We start from the raw sequence: 18,350 nt of genomic DNA, 5'->3' as shown, positions 1-18,350 counted from the left end.
TCAGGAAATCGGCTTAGCTTGCAGCCGGCGCTTCAGCGTTTGGCTGGGCTGTTTATTAATCATAACTGGCAGCAAATGATAAACCATTTGCTACCAGCCACTACTAAACTTTTCTCCACTCCGGATCAATAATAAATTACATTGTTTGCAGCCAAAGGGGGCTCGGAAAGACAACCTCGAAGCAGCGAGAATGCAACGGAAAGGGGGTGGGGGGGAAAGGGATGGCATTTGCAATCAAGTTAGAAGGAAAGAGATGTGAGGATAGATTAGCCAAGTGACAGAATAACAGAATTGGAAGGGACCTAGGAGGTCTTCTAGTCCAACCCCCCTGCTCATGCAGGAAACCCTATTCCATTTCAGACAAACGGCTGTCCAGTGTTTTCTTGGAAACCTCCAGGGTTGGAGCACCCACAACTTCAGGAAGTTAATTATTCTTCCTATCAGGAATTTCCTTCTTAGTTCTAGGTTGCTTCTCTCCTTGATTAGTTTCCATCCGTTGCTTCTTCTCCTGACTTCAGGTGCTTTGGAGAACAGCTTGACTCCCTCTTCTTTGGGGCATCCCCTGAGATACTGGAACCCTGCTATCATGTCACCCCTCATCCTTCTCTTCATTAAACTAGACATATTCAATTCCTGCAACCGTTCTTCATATGTTTTAGCCTTCAGCCCCACCCACCCCGCAATCATCTTTGTGGCTCTTCTCTGCACTCTTTCCAGAATCTCAACATCTTTTTTACATCCTGGTGACCAAAACTGGACGCCGTATTCCAAGCGTGGCCTTACCAAGGCCTTGTAAAGCGGTATTAACACTTCACCTGATCTTGATTCTATCGCTCTTTTAATGCAGCCTAGCACCGTGTTGGCTTGTAAAATGTTAACACTCGGCTTGTCATTCTACAGAAAGAAAAAAAAGTCAGGCAGGTATTTAATGTCAATGCATTTAGGTTGTCTTTAAGAAATGTAGAGGATGCATTGATTTTTGGCATCCAAACTTTAAAAACTTTGCACACCCGTCTCAATCCTGATGCTTTCCCAGGATCTTGGACTACAAGTCTCATAAACCCTACCCAACATGATGATGGGAGCGCTAATGTATCTGAAGTGTTTGTGACCCCCAGTCAGTACCCATGAGGGGTCAGATTTTTTTTTTCAAAGTTGGCAATGTTACAAGTGTATGTGGACTTCAACTCCCAGAATTCCCCAGCCAGCCTACTTTAAGATGATGAACTTCAACTCCCAGAATTCCCCAACTAGCATGCTTTAAGATGATGGACTTCTACTCCCAGAATTCCCCAGCCAGCCTAGTTTAAGATGATGGACTTCAACTCCCAGAATTCCCCAACTAGCATGCTTTAAGACGATGGGCTTCAACTCCCAGAATTCCCCAGCCAGCCTGCTTTAAGATGGGTGGACTTCAACTCCCAGAATTCCCTAGCCAGCATTAAAGTTCTTCAAAACAGGATACATAAAGATCCTTTATATAAGGAACAATATAAAGGCATATGGCCTAGAGCAGGGGTAGGCAACCTTGGCTCTTTTATGACTGGTGGACTTCAACTCCCAGAATTCCTGAGCCAGCATGGGGGAACTATGGCCCCTACTGGTTGACTTCAACTCCCAGAATTCCTGAGCCAGCATGAGGGAACTGTGGCTTGTGGACTTCAACTCCCAGAATTCCTGAGCCAGCATGTGGGAACTATGGCCCCTTCATGACTTGTGGACTTCAACTCCCAGAATTCCTGAGCCAGCATGGCTCAGCTTGGAAACCTCTCCCTTTCCCCCTCAGCCTGGCTGGCTCAGGAATTCTGGGAGTTGAAGTCCACGAGTCGTAAAAGAGGCAAGGTTGCCTACGTCTGGCCTAGAGCAAGATTGGGCAACTTTAGGCCAGAAGTGGGAATTCTGGGACTTGAAGTCCACAGATCGTAAAGTTGCCACAGCTGCTCACAGAGTTTGTACTGAACCCATCACGGCTGTACAAGACCTCCCAATTCCTGTTGATGGTTTGCTGACTGACGGAAGGATCCGTCAGCATTTGGCATTTTACGCTCATTCTCTAGCAGTCTTGTCTTCTATGTCTTTTGACTATGTTTGCTGCTTTCATGGTTTTAATCGTGGATGCTACTGTTTTAATTCTGGCATTCTGCCCAGAGTCATGCTGAGCGAGATGGGAGCCCATGTATTAAGCATGCTTAATACATATGTGGCATTTGAATATGTAAAGAGAAGTAATGATTGGTGAAAGCCATTTACTTGCATCTTATCGAGCACCTATCTCTGCTCAGAAAGTCGTGAGTATCATTATGAGGTTTAGAGTGGATTGGCATTTTTATACAGCTGTCAAATCTTTCGCAAGGACCTGGGATAGGCCGATGTTCTTCGATGGTCATCATCACCATCGTCAAAATAAATTAACGAAAAAGACACCTTCTGAAGCACAAACACACACACACACACACACACACACACGCACCCTGACAATATGAAATTAAATGCTGAAAGCTAAAGAAAAACATTCAAATCTGGACAAATGGGTTCTGAAGAAGGCATAAAAGAATCTAGGGGGCCTCTTGCCCTCTGACTTTTCTTCAAATATTGTCCCCACCTCCTTAAGCCCATGTATGCAACCATGAGGGCTAGCCACTTGATATTTTCTCACTTTCTAATGGAATGCAAAGGGTTTGAGATACTGAAGGATACCATCTCAAACTACACGGTTTTGCAATACACAGCCCATAGATACACCAAAAAGAAAAGGAACATCCAGACAAGGCCAGAAAAAATGTTAGATTTATACATTTATATTGTAATTGTGTATTTTATATCTATCTATCTATCTATCTATCTGTCTGTCTGTCTGTCTGTCTGTCTGTCTGTCTGTCTGTCTGAATGTCTATCTATCTATCTATCTATCTATCTATCTATCTATCTATCTATCTATCTATCTATCTATCATCTATCTATCCTCTCTTACCATCTCTCTATCCTCTCTTACTATCTATCTTTATCTCTCTTCATCTCTTTCTTTCTCTCTTTCTCTCTCTATCTCTATGTCTGTCTGTCTGTGTATTTATCTATCTATCTATCTATCTATCTATCTATCTATCTATCTATCTATCTATCTATCTATATCTCACACTATGTCTATATATCTATCTATCTCTGTATCTATCTATCTGTCTATCTATATCTATATCTATCTATCACTCTCTCTCTCTCTGTCTCCACCTATCCATCCCTCCATCCATCCATTACCTGTCTGTCTGTCTATACATACACACATACATTGTCTATCTCTATCTCTCTATCGGAGAAAGGAAGCAGAGCGGGTACCTCAGAAGCGGATGGAAGATGACCGTGATATTCCGAGCTCCTGGTTTGCAGACAAACTTTGTCCCACCACCTTCGATTAAATTGTCGTCAGGGTCTCCTTAAAAGGATGAAAATACATTAGAAACGGCTGATTTGCAGGCAATTTCTGATGACTTTAGGGGTTGTTTTTTTTAAAAAAAAAGCTCCTTTGGGGGACATGCATAAATAAATGGGTTAATCTGGTGTATTGCCAGGTCTACAAATCCCCCGGCAACCTGGCCAGATTACAAGCTAGTTTAGGATTCTGCTCCAAGGCAAAAAAAACAACAACCCACAACATGACAATCTCACACAAGTAAACTTTGCTTAACCTAATTTCATTTGGGCCCAAGTGAATTTTAGCCAATATAAGGACAGGTGGGAGTTGTTTTGCCGAGGGAGGTCTTCATGGAATTTGGGGGGGGGGGGGTTTCATATGAGTGGTTTTAGAAAAGTCTACTACGTAGTGACATCATCAGCCTATCTTCCCATCCCCAATTTACCTGGTTGTTGTTGTTTTTTTGAAAAACAAACACAATTTGAAGGAACACTACTAAGCTGTCTATGGCCAAGTTTTAAAAATTCTAAGAAAATTGAAGATATTTGGAGGAGGAGGAGGAGGAGGAGGAGGAGGAGGACTGTAGGGTCCTTGGTGCTCTCTGAGCTTGGTGGATTTCATGCAGACATTTCATCACCCAACTAGGTAACATCATCAGCAATAGAAGAGAGTGGGGTTTGTGGGGAGGAGGAGGAGGAGGAGGAGGAGGAGGAAGAGGTGGTGGTGAAGGAGAAGGAGGACTATGAAGTCCTTGGTGCTCTCCGAGCTTGGTTGTTTTCTTGCGGATGTTTCATGACCCAACTAGGCAACATCATCAGTGCTAGAAGAGAGTGGGATTTGTGGGGGGGAGGAGGAGGAGGAGGAAGAGGAAGAAGAAAAGGAGGAGGAGGACTGTGGGGTCCTTGGTGCTTTCTGAGCTTGGTGGTTTCCTTGCAGATGTTTCATGACCCAACTAGGGAACATCATCAGTGCTAGAAGAGAGTGGGGTTTGTGGGGAGGAGGAGGAGGAACACGAAGAAGAAGGAGGAGGAGGAGGACAGTGGGGGTCCTTGGTGCTCTCTGAGCTTGGTGGTTTTCTTGAGACATTTCCTGACCCAACTAGGTAACATCATCAGTGCTAGGAGGGGAGTGGGGTTTGTGGGGAGAAGGAGGAAGGAGAAGGAACAGGAAGAAGAAGAAGAAGAAGAAGAAGAAGAAGAAGAAGAAGAAGAAGAAGAAGAAGAAGAAGAAGAAGAAGAAGAAGAAGAGGAGGAGGAGGAGGAGGAGGAGGAGGAGGAGGAGGAGGAGGAGGAGGAGGAGGAGGAGGAGAAGGAGACTGTGGGGTCCTTGGTGCTCTCTGAGCTTGGTGGTTTTCTTGTAGACATTTCATGACCCAACAAGGTAACATCATTGTACTAGAAGGGAGTGGGGTTTGGAGTGGAGAAGGAAAAAGAGGAGGAGGAGGAGGAGATGAGGAAGGTGGCAGGAGGAAGAGGAGGAGGGGAAGGAGGAGGAGGAAGAAGAAGAAGAATAACAGATCAAGTGTACTTTGTTTGGTTTGGTTTTTAACGGCCAAATAAGCCAATTTGGCAGTCAATACAGAACGGAAGCCTCCTCTTGCCCAGGCAGAGCCAGTTTTCATTTTCCGTAAAGTCTTCCAGAGGTATGGAGAAGCAACTTAACGGTGACCTCTCCTGTTTGTTTGGTTTTGTTTTTTAAAAAAAATAAAAAATAAATAAATCAGGCTGTAATTACAGATATCCACGTCTCACAATTAAGCCCCTAAGAAAGCCTGGGCAACAATTCCGCTCCCTAATAAAGTAAAGTACACACAACAGAAACTCAATAGGAACCGGTGGGGGTGGGTGGGGGAAAATATGTTTTGTTAGAAAACAATTATCGATTCTCAGCGTGCGATGGGAAGCACGTCTCCCAGCCCGATTCACCTTCATTTAAGCCTCCGGTGCAGAAATACACCGAGAAATATAAAGGAGACGAGCCCGTCTTCCTATACTGACTCATCCCGTATCAATCAATATTATCGGGAGGGATCGATTTTACCACCAAGAACCAGTCTAACCCCCCCTTTTATAATTGAATAACCCTCCTTTCCCGGGAATGCTATTGATGGAGAGCTGCCAAATTGACCTGTCCAAATATATTACGTAGCAGCCATTTCCGCCGTCTCAGTCACGTAACTGCAATTTTTAGGCTTTGGGGGCGATTTCTGGCGAAGAACAGCAATTGGGAAGAATGGATTTGTTTCACTGCCACGCCGCTGCCTTAACAATGTCGGTGATCTGCTTAACGACCGCCTTGGAAAAAAAGTCAACAAACATGTCCGGTCACTTGAGCACCGAGAGTAACAAACACAATGAATTTACAACTGGATTTCTACTCGCGATCGTGGTCGTAAATCGAGGAATATCTATGTTTGGGGGGTCTTTCTCCTCAAAAGAAAGCCTCTGAGGCTGCTTTTCGATGAAAAACAAAAAACAAAATCCAGACTTCACTTCCACATTCTGCAATGAACCAAATTCTTTTTCTTCTACAGCAGACATTCTCCTCAAATGCACTCAGGAAATCAAATCCCCAATCTTAGATCTACAATATAATCTCCAATCTAGGCCCGACAATATAATCCCCAATCTAGGGTTTACAATATAATCCCCAATCTAGGGCCGACAATATAATCCCCAATCTAGGGTTTACAATATAATCCCCAATCTAGGGCCTACAATATAATCCCCAATCTAGGGCTGTCAATATAATCCTCAATCTAGGGCCTACAATATAATCTCCAATCTTGGGCCTACAATATAATCCCCAATCTAAACCCTACAATGTAATCCCCAATCTAGGCCCAATAATATAATCCCCAATCTAGGCCTGTCAATATAATCCTCAATCTAGGCCTGTCAATATAATCCTCAAACTTGGGCCTACAATATAATCCCCAATCTAGGGTTTACAAAATAATCCCCAATCTAGGGTTTACAAAATAATCCCCAATCTAGGGTTTACAATGTAATTCCCACTCTAGGGTTTACAATGTAATTCCCACTCTAGGGTTTACAATATAATCCCCAATCTAGGGTTTACAAAATAATCCCCAATCTAAGGTTTACAAAATAATCCCCAATCTAGGCCCGACAATATAATCCCCACTCTAGGGTTTACAATATAATCCCCAATCTATCCCCAATCTAGGCGTGACAATATAATCCCCAATCTTGGGCCCACAATATAATCCCCAATCTAGGCCCGACAATATAATCCCCAATCTAGAGTTTACAAAATCATCCCCAATCTAGGCCCGACAATATAATCACCAATCTAAGGCCTACAATGTAAACCCTACAATAACTGCTGGTGAGATTAGTAGTATGATTTTAAATATTTGGAAATAAGGATTACAGGTAGTCCTCAAGTTACAACCACAACGGAGCCCCAAATTTCTGTGGCTAAGCAAGCGAGACAGTTCTAAAGGGAGCCGTGCCCCATTTTATGACATTTTCTGCTACAGTTGTTAAACGAATCACTAAAGTTGTGAAGTAAATCATGCAGTTGTTAATTTGGCTTCCCCAGATAAATTTTGATATACGGAAGCCAGCTGGGAAGGATGGTCACTTGAACCCAGGACAGTGCAATGATCATAAATACATGCCAGTTTTCAAACACCTGAATTTTGATCATGGGGATGCTGCAAGGTTTCTAAGTGCAAAACCTGGTTGTAAATCACTTTTTCCCGTATCATTGTAACTCTGAACGGTCACTAAACAAAGGGTTGTTAAGTAGAGGACCCCGTGTGTTTAGATACAGCATCGCATGTTCTAATTCATTTATTTATTTCAACCATCACCCCTTCAAACAAAGCCAACGTTTTATCATGCACAGATTGGCTTCTGAAATATAATTTTATAGTTGGCTATTTGGTCAACTGGCAGTTATCTTCTCTCCAGATAGGCCATTGTTTCGGATTCTCTACGTCCTGAATGCTGGGACCGGCTGTTTAATATTTTAAAGTCACTCCCATCTGTTTCAGGAGCTGAAAAAAAAAATATATAATTGAAGAATAGCCGTGCCTGCCTTCATTTCTGTAAGGTTGCCGGGTCAATTTCGTGGCCATTTATCATCTGATAAGTGAGATATATCACGCATCAAACATAATCAAATATATATTATATATAATATAATCAAATGCATCGATATATACGCCGGCCCAAGCACGCAAACCTCTTTTCAGATCCATAATCGGGTTTAAAAAAATGTAAACTTTTCTTCCAAGTCAGGATGATGAATGAGTTTGTCACATCTCGTCTTTATTGCTTCGGGCTGGCTCCTGGAAAAAATCCCCGGTGCACCAAAATGTTTAAATGCAGAGGGAGGCCGCGGCACACGGCGTGGTGGTGGTACAAGCCTCGATTCCAACACAAACTCCAGAGGGAGGATGTTGCAAGGCTGTTTATCTTGATGTGAAATGAACATAATGCACAAAATAGGGAAACGTTACACGCTTTTATATCAGGAAACATTTGTCATATTCTGGTTTGCACTGCCGAATATAAGAAAAGGCTGCATTTTTTCCCCCAAACCCTGATTTTTCAGAATGCACAGTACCGTGCATGAACTATGCACTGTTTCTTCCCCTCTCGTTTCTGCGAAATGTGTGACTTTTGCAGGATATCCTCTGAAAATCAGTGTGGATCCGTCCTTCGGAGCAGTGTTCCTCAACCTTGGGAAACTTTAAGATGTGTGGACTTCGACTCCCAGAATTCCCCAGCCCAGGGGTCGGCAACCTTAAACACTCAAAGAGCCATTTGGACCCGTTTCCCACAGAAAAAAAAAACACACTGGGAGCCACAAAACCCTGTTGACATCTAAAATGAAGATAACACTGCATATATCGTTTTTTACCTTTATGCTATATATAAAAAAAACTATAGCGTGTTGCATTTATGAAATTGGTGAACTGCTACAGAGAAAACACATTTATTTCTGCACGCAACAAAAACATTTTGAACTCTGAAAAAAAAAAGACGCTGGGTTGAAGGTTATTTTCAAATAAAATACTCAATGTCTAATTGAGTCCTCCTCGTATTTATGAAGTAAAAAGCCGAACTTACGGTAATTAAATTCAATTAGTAGTGAAAGGAAAGGAATCTGCCCACGTAGCATTAAATGTTCTGTTTTCTTCTGAAACTTTTGTTTTCTTGGATTTATCCGTGGCTGGCCTACCAGGGGCCGAAAAGCACAATAAATCTCGTTCCGGCGGGTGTCGCACATTGCCAGTTGTGACGCAGTTCGTCCAACAGCAGAGGGATGAAAGAGCCACATGTGGCCCCGGAGCCGCGGGTTGCCGACCCCTGCCCCAGCCGGTTACAGCAAGGTTTCCCAACCTTGGGAAACTTTAAGATGTGTGGACTTCAATTCCCAGAATCCCCCAGCCAGTTGAAATCCATATATTGTAAAGTTGCCAAGGTTGAGGAAAAAAAACTCTACGGGTAGTGCTCGATGTACGACTACAATTGAGCCCCAAATTTCTGTTGCTAAGCAAGATATTTGTTAAGTGAGTTTTGCCCCCATTTTACAACCTTTCTGGCCACAGTCGTTAAGTGAGTCACTGCAGAAGTTAAGTTAGTAACTCGGCTGTAAAGCGAATCCAGCTTCCCCATGGGCTTTGCTTGTCAGAAGGTCACAAAAGGGGATCACGTGACCCCGGGATGCTGCAACCGTCGTAACTGTGAGTCACTTGCCAAGCGTCTGGATTTTGACCGTGACCGTGGGGATGCTGCAAACGGTCGTAAGTGTGAAAAACAGTCATAAGTCACTTTTTTCGGGGCCGTTGTAACTTCGAACGGTCACTAGGTGCAGTGTTGTAAGTCGAGGACTACTTGTACTGGAGGGAAGGTAGACCCGTAGTTAATCCTAAATATCAGGGTAAAAAAGATTATTTCCAGTCATTTCGAGAGGAATGACTGACTTTTATGTACAAGGAGACTTTGAAGTGCGACCATGTTTAATTTTACGACAAGGTCCAAATTAAGATTGTTTTTTTTAATGGTCCTCCTCCATCAACTCCACTCTTATTTTTCTTGCTGGCTGAAAATCTTTGAAGCTCAACATCTCTGACTATGTTGCTAAGAACCGTCCTTCTTCAATTACAGGCGGTCCTCGGCTTACAACAGTTCATTTAGCGACCATTCGAATTTACAACAAGACTGTTGCAATTCCTTGCCAGCCCGTGGATCCGGCAGCTGGGTCTGAGGAGTCAGAGGAGAAGGAGGGGCCCGGAGTGACATCAGAGTCAGAGGAAGGCTCCGAGGAGCTCCGAGACTCACAGTCGGACGAGGAGCCTGGCCCCTCTACTTGCGCTCAGGCTGAGACACAGCTGTGCTGGGAGCCCGAGTTGGACAGCGACGAAGCACAGCTGGGAAATATCCAGGATGCACGAAAGCACCGGCAAGAGAAGCGAGCAGGACAGAGGAACGCAATGGGGCGGCTCCAAAGGCAAAGGAGAAGGCATGAGGAAGCCACGCCTGCGCTGCATTAGAAAAGGGAAGGTGTGGGAGGTGCTGGCTGCCAAGGGCAACCGTTCGTGTTGAGGATGGAGTTTCTGTGGACTGTGTTTGTTTGCCTTGGACACTGACTCAGGTCTGTGAGAATAAAAGGGGTTGTTTTCTTTCTGCGGTTCCTGCCTATTTCTTGGAAGAGGGGTTTCCTCCTTGTGAGCAGAACAGGGATTCACGTGGGCTGGGACAGAACAGGGACTGAAAAAAGTGACTTAGGACCGTTTTTCACAACTTCAACCGTTTTTCACACTTTCAACCATCCATCCCCATGGTCAACTGACTTGTATTTAGGATGGTCGCAGTGCCCCCTTTTGCGATCTTCCGAGAAGCAAAGCCCGCGGGGAAGACAGAGTCACTCAACGACCGGGTTTCTAACTTTAACAACTGCACTGATTCGCTGAACAACTGTGGCGAGAAAGGTCGCCAAACGCGCTTCCCAAAGGTCTCCCTTGGCCATAGAAATTTTGAGCTCCATTGTGGTCGTAAATCAAGGACCAACTGTACAACTGACCTTTCCCTCCACCATCTCAATTCACTGCAGATAGTCCTCTATTGACGCCTGGAAAAAGGGACGTATGACCGTTTTCCACTTACGACCGCTGCAGCGTCGCCACGATCACGTGACCAAACTCAGATGCTCGGCAAACCGGCTCTTATTTATGACGGTCGAGGTGTCCCCCAGGGTCATGTGATCACCCTTTGCAACAAAGTCAGCGGGGAAGCCCAGATTCATTTAGCAACTGTAAGGACTGCAGCGACAGGTCGTAAAATTGGGTGTGCTTCACTTAAAAACCACTTTGTTCGGTAATGGAAATTCTGCTCTTAAATTTGGTTGTAAGTCAAGGACTATCTGTAGGAGAGTCAGGGACTACTAAGGGCAGGAACTAAATTGGTTAGGTTTTTGGAGAATGAATAGGAATACAAAGGATTGTTAATGGCCAAAAGTGAAATATAACTGAGGGGTTGGGGAAATCAACCCTGGAATTCAGGAACAGGCTCTTTTTGAAATCGCCTTTAATCTATTTGCCGCCATCACACAAACCGGGTCAATAAAGCCCATTAAAAAAGGGCCTCTTCGTACAGAGATAATTTTAGGTAGACTAAATGTGGCAATTAAGGGATTGGAACAACAAAAAATAAAAATAAAAAATAGGCTCTAGAAAGAGTACAGAGAAGAGCAACAAAGATGATCAGGGGACTGGAGGCTAAAACATACAAAGAACGGTGGCTGGAATTGGGGATGTCTAGTTTAATGAAGAGAAGGACGAGGGGGGACAGGAGAGCCATCTTCCAATATCTCAGGGGCTGCCCCAAAGAAGAGGCAGTCAAGCTATTCTCCAAAGCCCCTGAAGGCAGGACAAGAAGCAACGGATGGAAACTAGTCAAGGAGAGAAGCAACCTGGAACTAAGGAGAAACTTCCTGACAGTTAGAACGATTAACCAGTGGAACAATCTGCCTCCAGAAGCCGTGAATGCTTCAACGCTGGAAGTTTTTAAGAAGAGACTGGACAGCCATTTGTCTGAAATGGTATAGGGTTTCCTGCCTGAGCCAGGGGATGGACTAGATGACCTCCAAGATCCCTTCCAACTTCTTCTTGTTTTATTATTATTATTATTATTACTATTATTATTATTATTATTATTATTATTATTATTATTATTATTATCATTATCATCATCATTACTATTATTATTTGCACCAGCTTCGGAGCCATTCAGAGGGAAATTTAATAAATTGGCTGTAAATTTGCCAGACGAGCTAAGAAAGCCTTCGTGGCCTTGCTCATCAATCTATCAATCAATCTATCTATCTATCTATCTATCTATCTATCTATCTATCTATCTATCTATCTATCTATCATCTATCTATCTATCTCCTGGAACCTCCGAGAAGAGAAAAATACTGCTAATTTATTTTCAGCGGTGATATCTCAATCAATCTGGAAGAAAAAAAAGGGGTGGGTGGGTGGGAGTGGGAAAACCAGGCGTAACTTATACGCACACAAAAGAAGTCGGAATTAATACGTTATCCAGTAACGCGTAGGCAGAATCTGGATAATAATAATAATACGGTTTTTTCTTCCCCCTCCAGAGGGGTCCCTAAATGGATTGTCGACGCCAACCGAGCGCAAAAGCCACAATTCTGATTTGCAGTAGCAAGGATCAGATAGCGCCGGTCGTGAACTGTCAGATGGCGGCTATTCAACCTGTTCACTTGTAATTATCTCGTGATGGGCTTTCCCCACCTAATTTCGTGGCTTTATTTTCGCCGGAGACTCAAAGGTAGATTAGACATTTCCAAGCCTCCCGGGCGTTCACTCCCGAGCCGCCTCAGAAAACCTCCAGACCTGGTGTTAATTTGATTATCGCTTTAATCCTCGCATTTCAATGCAGACGTGGCTCTCCAGAAGACATAATAATAATAATAATAATAATAATAATAATAATAATAATAATAATAATAATAATGATGATGATGATGATGATGATGATGATGATGATGATGATGATGGATATTGGTCTGACAGCGCAGAGGGACAGACTTGTAAAAGAAAACATGAGCACCAAGAAGTGAAATGGGAACCTATCCAGATAAGGCAACAGCACTTAAGACTTATATACCGCTTACAAACTATTTTACAGCCCTCTCCAAGCAGTTTATAGAGTCAGCCTGTTGACCTCCAACCATCTGGGTCCTCATTTTATCCACCTGGGAGGGATGGAAGGCTGAGTCAACCTTGAGCCGGTCAGGATCGAACTCCTGGCTGTGGGCAGAGTTTGCCTGCAGTACTGCCTTCTAACCACTGCACTACCACAGCCCGCCTTCCTTCCTTCCTTCCTTCCTTCCTTCCTTCCTTCCTTCCTTCCTTCCTTCCTTCCTTCCTTCCCTCCCTCCTCTCCCTCCTTCCTTCCCTCTCCCCCTCCTTCCTTCCTTCCTTCCCTGCCTCCCTCCCTCCTTCCTTCCCTTCCCCGCCTCCTTTCCCTCCTTCCTTCTTTCTTTCTTTCCTTCCTTCAGACTTAGCAATAGCCCTTGAGACTTATATACCGCTTCACAGTGCTTTACAGCCCTTTCCAAGCGGTTTGCAAAGTCAGCATTTTGTCCCCCAACCATCTGGGTCCTCATTTGAGCGACCTCGGAAGGATGGACAGCTGAGTCAACCTTAAGCCTGTGAGATTTGAACTGCTGGCAGCGGGCAGAATTAGCCTGCCATATGGCACTCTAACCACTGTGCCAACATGGATAGATGTAACCGCGGGAACGTCGCCAGTTTTCATCACCACAAGGGTAGCCCCCGACTTAAAATATATATATATTCTCTTCTGTTGGTACATAGAGATAAGCAACATCTACCTACCGTTCAAACGAGACGGTCAAAGAGCTCAAAGGCCAGAATCAAAAGCCCAATCGAGAAGCTATCAATTCAGTAAACAAGAGCTTCATCCACTAAGAGTATCCCCACAAACACTGGCAGAGCGAGCCCCTTGTATATAAACAGAGATCAAAATCAAACCCCACTCTCTTCTAGCACTGATGATGTTGCCTAGTTGGGTCATGAAACGACTGCAAGGAAATAACCAAGCTCAGAGAGCACCAAGGACCCCACAGTCCTCCTCTTCCTCCTCCACCTCCCTTCAAGCCCTGATGATGTTCCCTAGTTGGGTCATGAAACGTCTGCAAGGAAATAACCAAGCTCAGAGAGCACCAAGGACCCCACAGTCCTCCTCCTCCATAAACCCATCGCTCTCTTCTGCCACTACTGATCTTACCTAGTTGGGTCGTGAAATCTCTCCAATAAGACCACCCAGCTCAGAGAGCCCCGAGGATCCTGCCGTTCAACATTCTCTTCTACTGACAGAGCTTTTGCCCCACTGCCTTTTTTCACACTTGATACACAATCTGCAAGTCAACAATAGCTTTTTATTTTTATTTTTACCCTGCTCGACAGACCAGTTCTGCCTCGCGTTTCCCCCCACTGCCCTGCCCTTTCTTTTCTAACCAAATGCCTAACTTTGCCCAGGCCCTCTTCTGCCAACCATCTCATCGGGTCTCCAGAAAGCATCACTTGCAAAGTGAGGAGACCATCCTCTCGCTAGAACTGATTGTATCCCGGGGTGCCAGGTTTTTCCCCCCTAATTGATCGGTCCGCTTAGTCGAGTTTGGGCCATCTGGCTTCCGGGAAGCCAACTTTTCTTTTTTTTTTTAGTCTTTTTTTTATTAAAAAGTTTTACAAAAACAAAGTTTTACAATATATCCCCAAATCCCCCCCACCCCAAACCCGCCCACTTCCCCCCCCCCACTTCCCAGAGCTAAATACAGGATTATAGTTATAATAATCATATTCCAAATAAAAATTATGCATAATATACAATTAACCAAATTCATAATGTGCTTTAACTCCCCTTTAACATAACTACAAACAACGTACCAATAACAATATCCCACTAAAATCTACTCATAAGCTAAATGGAACTTTTTAGTCCCATATTTGTTCTGAATATAATCTATCCATCTCCTCCAAACTGAAATATATCTTTCCTGTGAATGATCTTTCAAATAAGCAGAAATCTTAGACATTTCTGCAAGATTCGAAACTTTAAACCAACTTTTCAATTTGGTTTAAGGAGAATCAGCTTGCCTCTAGGAGAAGAGGACGGGGTGGTGGAGGAAATTGCGTGCGTTGGGAAAATGTCAACTCCCCGAAGGATTGGCGGGGAGAAATGCCAGGCCCCCGATATAAGGCAGCGTCCCGGCACCGTAATTGATATAATGAAACTTCATTCCGGATTCAGTCCTCCGGGAAGACCGCTCGAAAGAGTCAAAACGTTGTGTTGCTTTTTTAAATAAACAAACAAATAAATAAAAATGCAGTAAGGTCTTCCTGTTGGGAGTCACTGGATAATTCCTGGAAATGTTACAGCAAGATAATTTCACCCAGAGAAATGGTAACTCACTCTCTCCATGCATTCCCACAGCCACATTTTATACAGGCAGAGATGCACGCTACTAATGGCTTTCCCTCTACACACTACTTTTGTACTAAATATTCAACAAGGATATTTCCCCTTTCTGGAAAAATAAAAACCAGGTTCCAGGTCAAAGGGAAGAGTCAGTTTGGTCTAATGGGTTAAATAAGGCATCAGGCTAGAAAGCAGATGGATGGTGAGTTCTAGTCCTGCCTTAGGCATGAAAGCCAGCTGGGTGACTTTGGGCCAATCAGTAGGAGACGGTGAGTTCTAGTCCTGACTGAGGCTTGAAAGCCAGCTGGGTGACTTTGGGTCAATCACCAGGAGACGGTGAGTTCTAGTCCTGCCATGGCTATGAAAGCCAGCTGGGTGACTTTGGGCCAATCACCAGGAGACAGTGAGTTCTAGTCCCAACTGAGGCATGCAAGCCGGTTGGGTGACTCTGCGCCCATCACCAGGAGATAGTGAGTTCTAGTCATGCCTTAGGCATGCAAGCCGGCTGGATGACTCTGCACCCATCACCAGGGGACGATGAGTTCTAGTCCCACCTTGGGCATGCAAACTGGCAAGATGGCTTTGGGTTAATTATCAGGAGACGGTGAGTTCTAGTCCCGCTTTAGGCATGAAATCTGGCTGGGTGACTTTGGGTCAATCACCAGGAAATGATGAATACTAGTCTTACCTTAGCCAGGAAGGAAGGAAGGAAGGAAGGAAGGAAGGAAGGAAGGAAGGAAGGAAGGAAGGAAGGAAGGAAGGAAGGAAGGAAGGAAGGAAGGAAGGAAACACCTACAAGACTAGAATTCACATTCACAATAGAAACCCCACCCACCCTTTTTTGAAAGGCGTCACATGCAGAATATACACATAAAATGGGGTGGGGCTTCCGTTTCGCTGCTGTGGCCCCCATCTTGGACTTTTTTGAACCCGCTAGGTCAGTGGTAGGCCGCGACGGCAACTTCGCGACCTGCGGACGTCAACTCCCAGAATTCCCAGCTGGCTCAGGAATGCTGGGAATTGAAGTCCGCAGGTCACGAAGTTGCTGCGGTTCTCATCCCTGATCTAGGTTATCCGACCTACAGCAATTTTTTTCCAGAGCTGAACGATTCGCGGTGCGAGATCGTGTGGAACAAATTTTAATCTTCTTTTCATACGAGGTGAAGCGGTTCTATCCCGCCCCCCTCCCAACTTAAAAAGTGTAAAAGATGAGAAATCAGGGCTTGTCTATCCGACCCGGCCTTTTGTGTGGAATTTCTGTTTGTCTTTCTTTTCGAGAGCTGACCTTTTTCTCTTGAATATTTCAATCTGTGTCGCTGGTTGATATTTGCTGGGACCATCTGGTCTTCCAACTGCAGCCTGCCTTCACAATTACCTTCCTTTTTGTCCCTGTCGACGGGTTGGAATCGAGGGAGGAGATGCCCAACGTTGGGTTTCAGATCGCGAGTGGCCCTCGATTTACAACAGGTCATTTATAGTGTCTGTTCCAAGTTACAATAGCCCTTAAAAAAAAAAAAGCAACACAGGACCGTTCCTTCATACGTACAACTGTTGCAGCGTCCCCACGTTCACGTGATCGAAAGGACTCGGGTTCGTATTTATGATGGTCGGCAGAAATGGTTCGTGTTTGTGACGGTTGGCATAAATGGTTCATATCTGTGGCGGCTGCAGTGTGCCAGGAAATCATACAACCAAGTGCTGCAACACTGGAGGTTTTTAAGAACCTCTGAAATGCTAGAGGGTTTCCTGCCTGAGCAGGGGGCTGGACTAGATGATCTCTAAGGTCCCTTCCAACTTGATGATGATGATGATGATGATGATGATGATGATGATGATGATGATAATAATAATAATAATAATAATAATAATAATAAGAAGAAGAAGAAGAAGAAGAAGAAGAAGAAGTAGTAGTAGTTGGAAGGGACCTTGGAGGTCATCTAGTCCAACCCCCTGCTCAGGCAGGAAACCCTAGACCATTTCAGGCAAATGGCTGTCCAGTCTCTTCTTAAAAGCCTCCAGTGTTGGAGTATTTACCACTTCTGGAGGCAGGCGGTTCCACTGGTTAATTGTCCTCACTGTCAGGAAGTTTCTCCTTAGTTCCAGGTTGCTTCTCTCCTTGATGAGTTTCCATCCGTTGCTTCTTGTCCTGCCTTCAGGTGCTTTGGAGATTAGCTTGACTCCCTCTTCTTTGGGGGCAGCCCTTGAGAGATTGGAAGGCTGCTATCATGTCCCCCCTGGTCCTTCTCTTCATTCACTCTTACTATTATTGTTATTATTAAGTTTTGTGACAAGCAAAGTCAACGAGGAAGCCAGATTCACCAAACCACCGTCTTACTAATTTAACCACTGCAGCGATGTCTCTTAGCCACTGTGGCAAGAAAGGTCGTAAAATGGGGCAAAACTCAACTTAACCACCAATCTCGCTTAAGCAACAAAAATTTGGGGCATCGCTTGTGATAGTAGGACTACCTGTGCCATTTCAGACCAATGGCTGTCTGGTCTCTTCTTCAAAACTTCCAGTGTTGGGGCACCCTCAACTTCCGGTGGCGGGCTGTTCCACTGATCAATTGATCTCGCTTAGCCGCAGAAATTCCGGGCTGACTCGTGGTCGTATGCCGAGGACCGCTGGTGCTTCCACCTGATTTTTTTTTCCTTTCTCCGTCGAAGCCGAACAAATCTGTGTAGGGATGCTGCGGGCCTACAAATCCTGGATATGCCGTTGATATTTTAATTGAATCTATGAATATTTACGGTCGTTTGGGCCGCTCTTGAGCAGACAAGCACACACACAAAAAAAGTGAAATCATTCTGGTACGCAAATGGGATCCTAACACGCCACTTTCCCTCGGTCTCCGTTTACAAAACTGCAAGCCTTTTCAGCTCTTTTACTATTTATGCAATCCTTCCTGTTTATTTTTCAGCTGAGCAAGTGGTCTTGACTGGCAGGCAGCCTTCGCTTGAATTGAGGACACGGTCATTATGAAGAATATCATCCAAGTTGTGTTCTTCCCCCCCACACACACACACCTTGTGAAACCCAGGAGAGGGTGTGTGTGTGTGGGTGAGGGGAGGCGTAGCTTACATTTTTATATTTCCAAGTTAATTTCAACAGTATCCTAGTGCCTGGTATTTACAGCAAGCCCCGGGGGGAAGACATGCACAGGCAAAGAAAAAAAAGTTATTAGGTTTTTCATCATTTTCAAGCCGGGAGAAAGCTTCAGGAAAAGTTTTTTTTAAAAAAAAAAAAGAAGAAGAAAAAATTGAATTTTGAGATGTGATGGATTGCTGTGCCAGCTTTTTAAATTCTGTATTTTTTCTTCTTTTGTTGTCCTAACTAAATAATCAGGAAACAGGCACGCCTTGTAGCTTGAATGGGTAATGTTGATATGCCTTGCTCTCGTGGGCTGCAATTAGCGGTCACCGATTCTATCCAA

At 44.4% G+C, this 18,350-nt stretch overlaps 1 protein-coding gene across 9 annotated transcripts in view; it reads right to left on the bottom strand.

The window, feature by feature from the left end:
• EXOC4 (exocyst complex component 4) overlaps positions 1-18,350 on the bottom strand; it is a 733,833-nt gene that overhangs the window by 510,468 nt on the left and 205,015 nt on the right. For 8 of the 9 annotated variants that reach the window (XR_014492901.1, XR_014492902.1, XM_083366085.1 and 5 more), the window contains one exon: positions 3,331-3,427. Coding sequence is in view for 6 of the 9 variants with exons in the window: in XM_083366085.1 (XP_083222211.1) it covers positions 3,331-3,427 (97 nt within the window). In the remaining 3 variants the exon portion in view is untranslated. Of the gene's footprint in view, positions 1-2,971; positions 3,428-18,350 lie in introns of all 9 variants that reach the window. The other variant, XR_014492900.1, reaches the window with a different exon arrangement.

This window comes from Vipera ursinii, assembly GCF_947247035.1.
Source record: "Vipera ursinii genome assembly, chromosome: 6".
Lineage (NCBI taxonomy): Eukaryota > Metazoa > Chordata > Lepidosauria > Squamata > Viperidae > Vipera > Vipera ursinii.
Note: the sequence above shows the minus strand (reverse complement) of the source record. Positions and strands in the feature narration are given on the sequence as shown.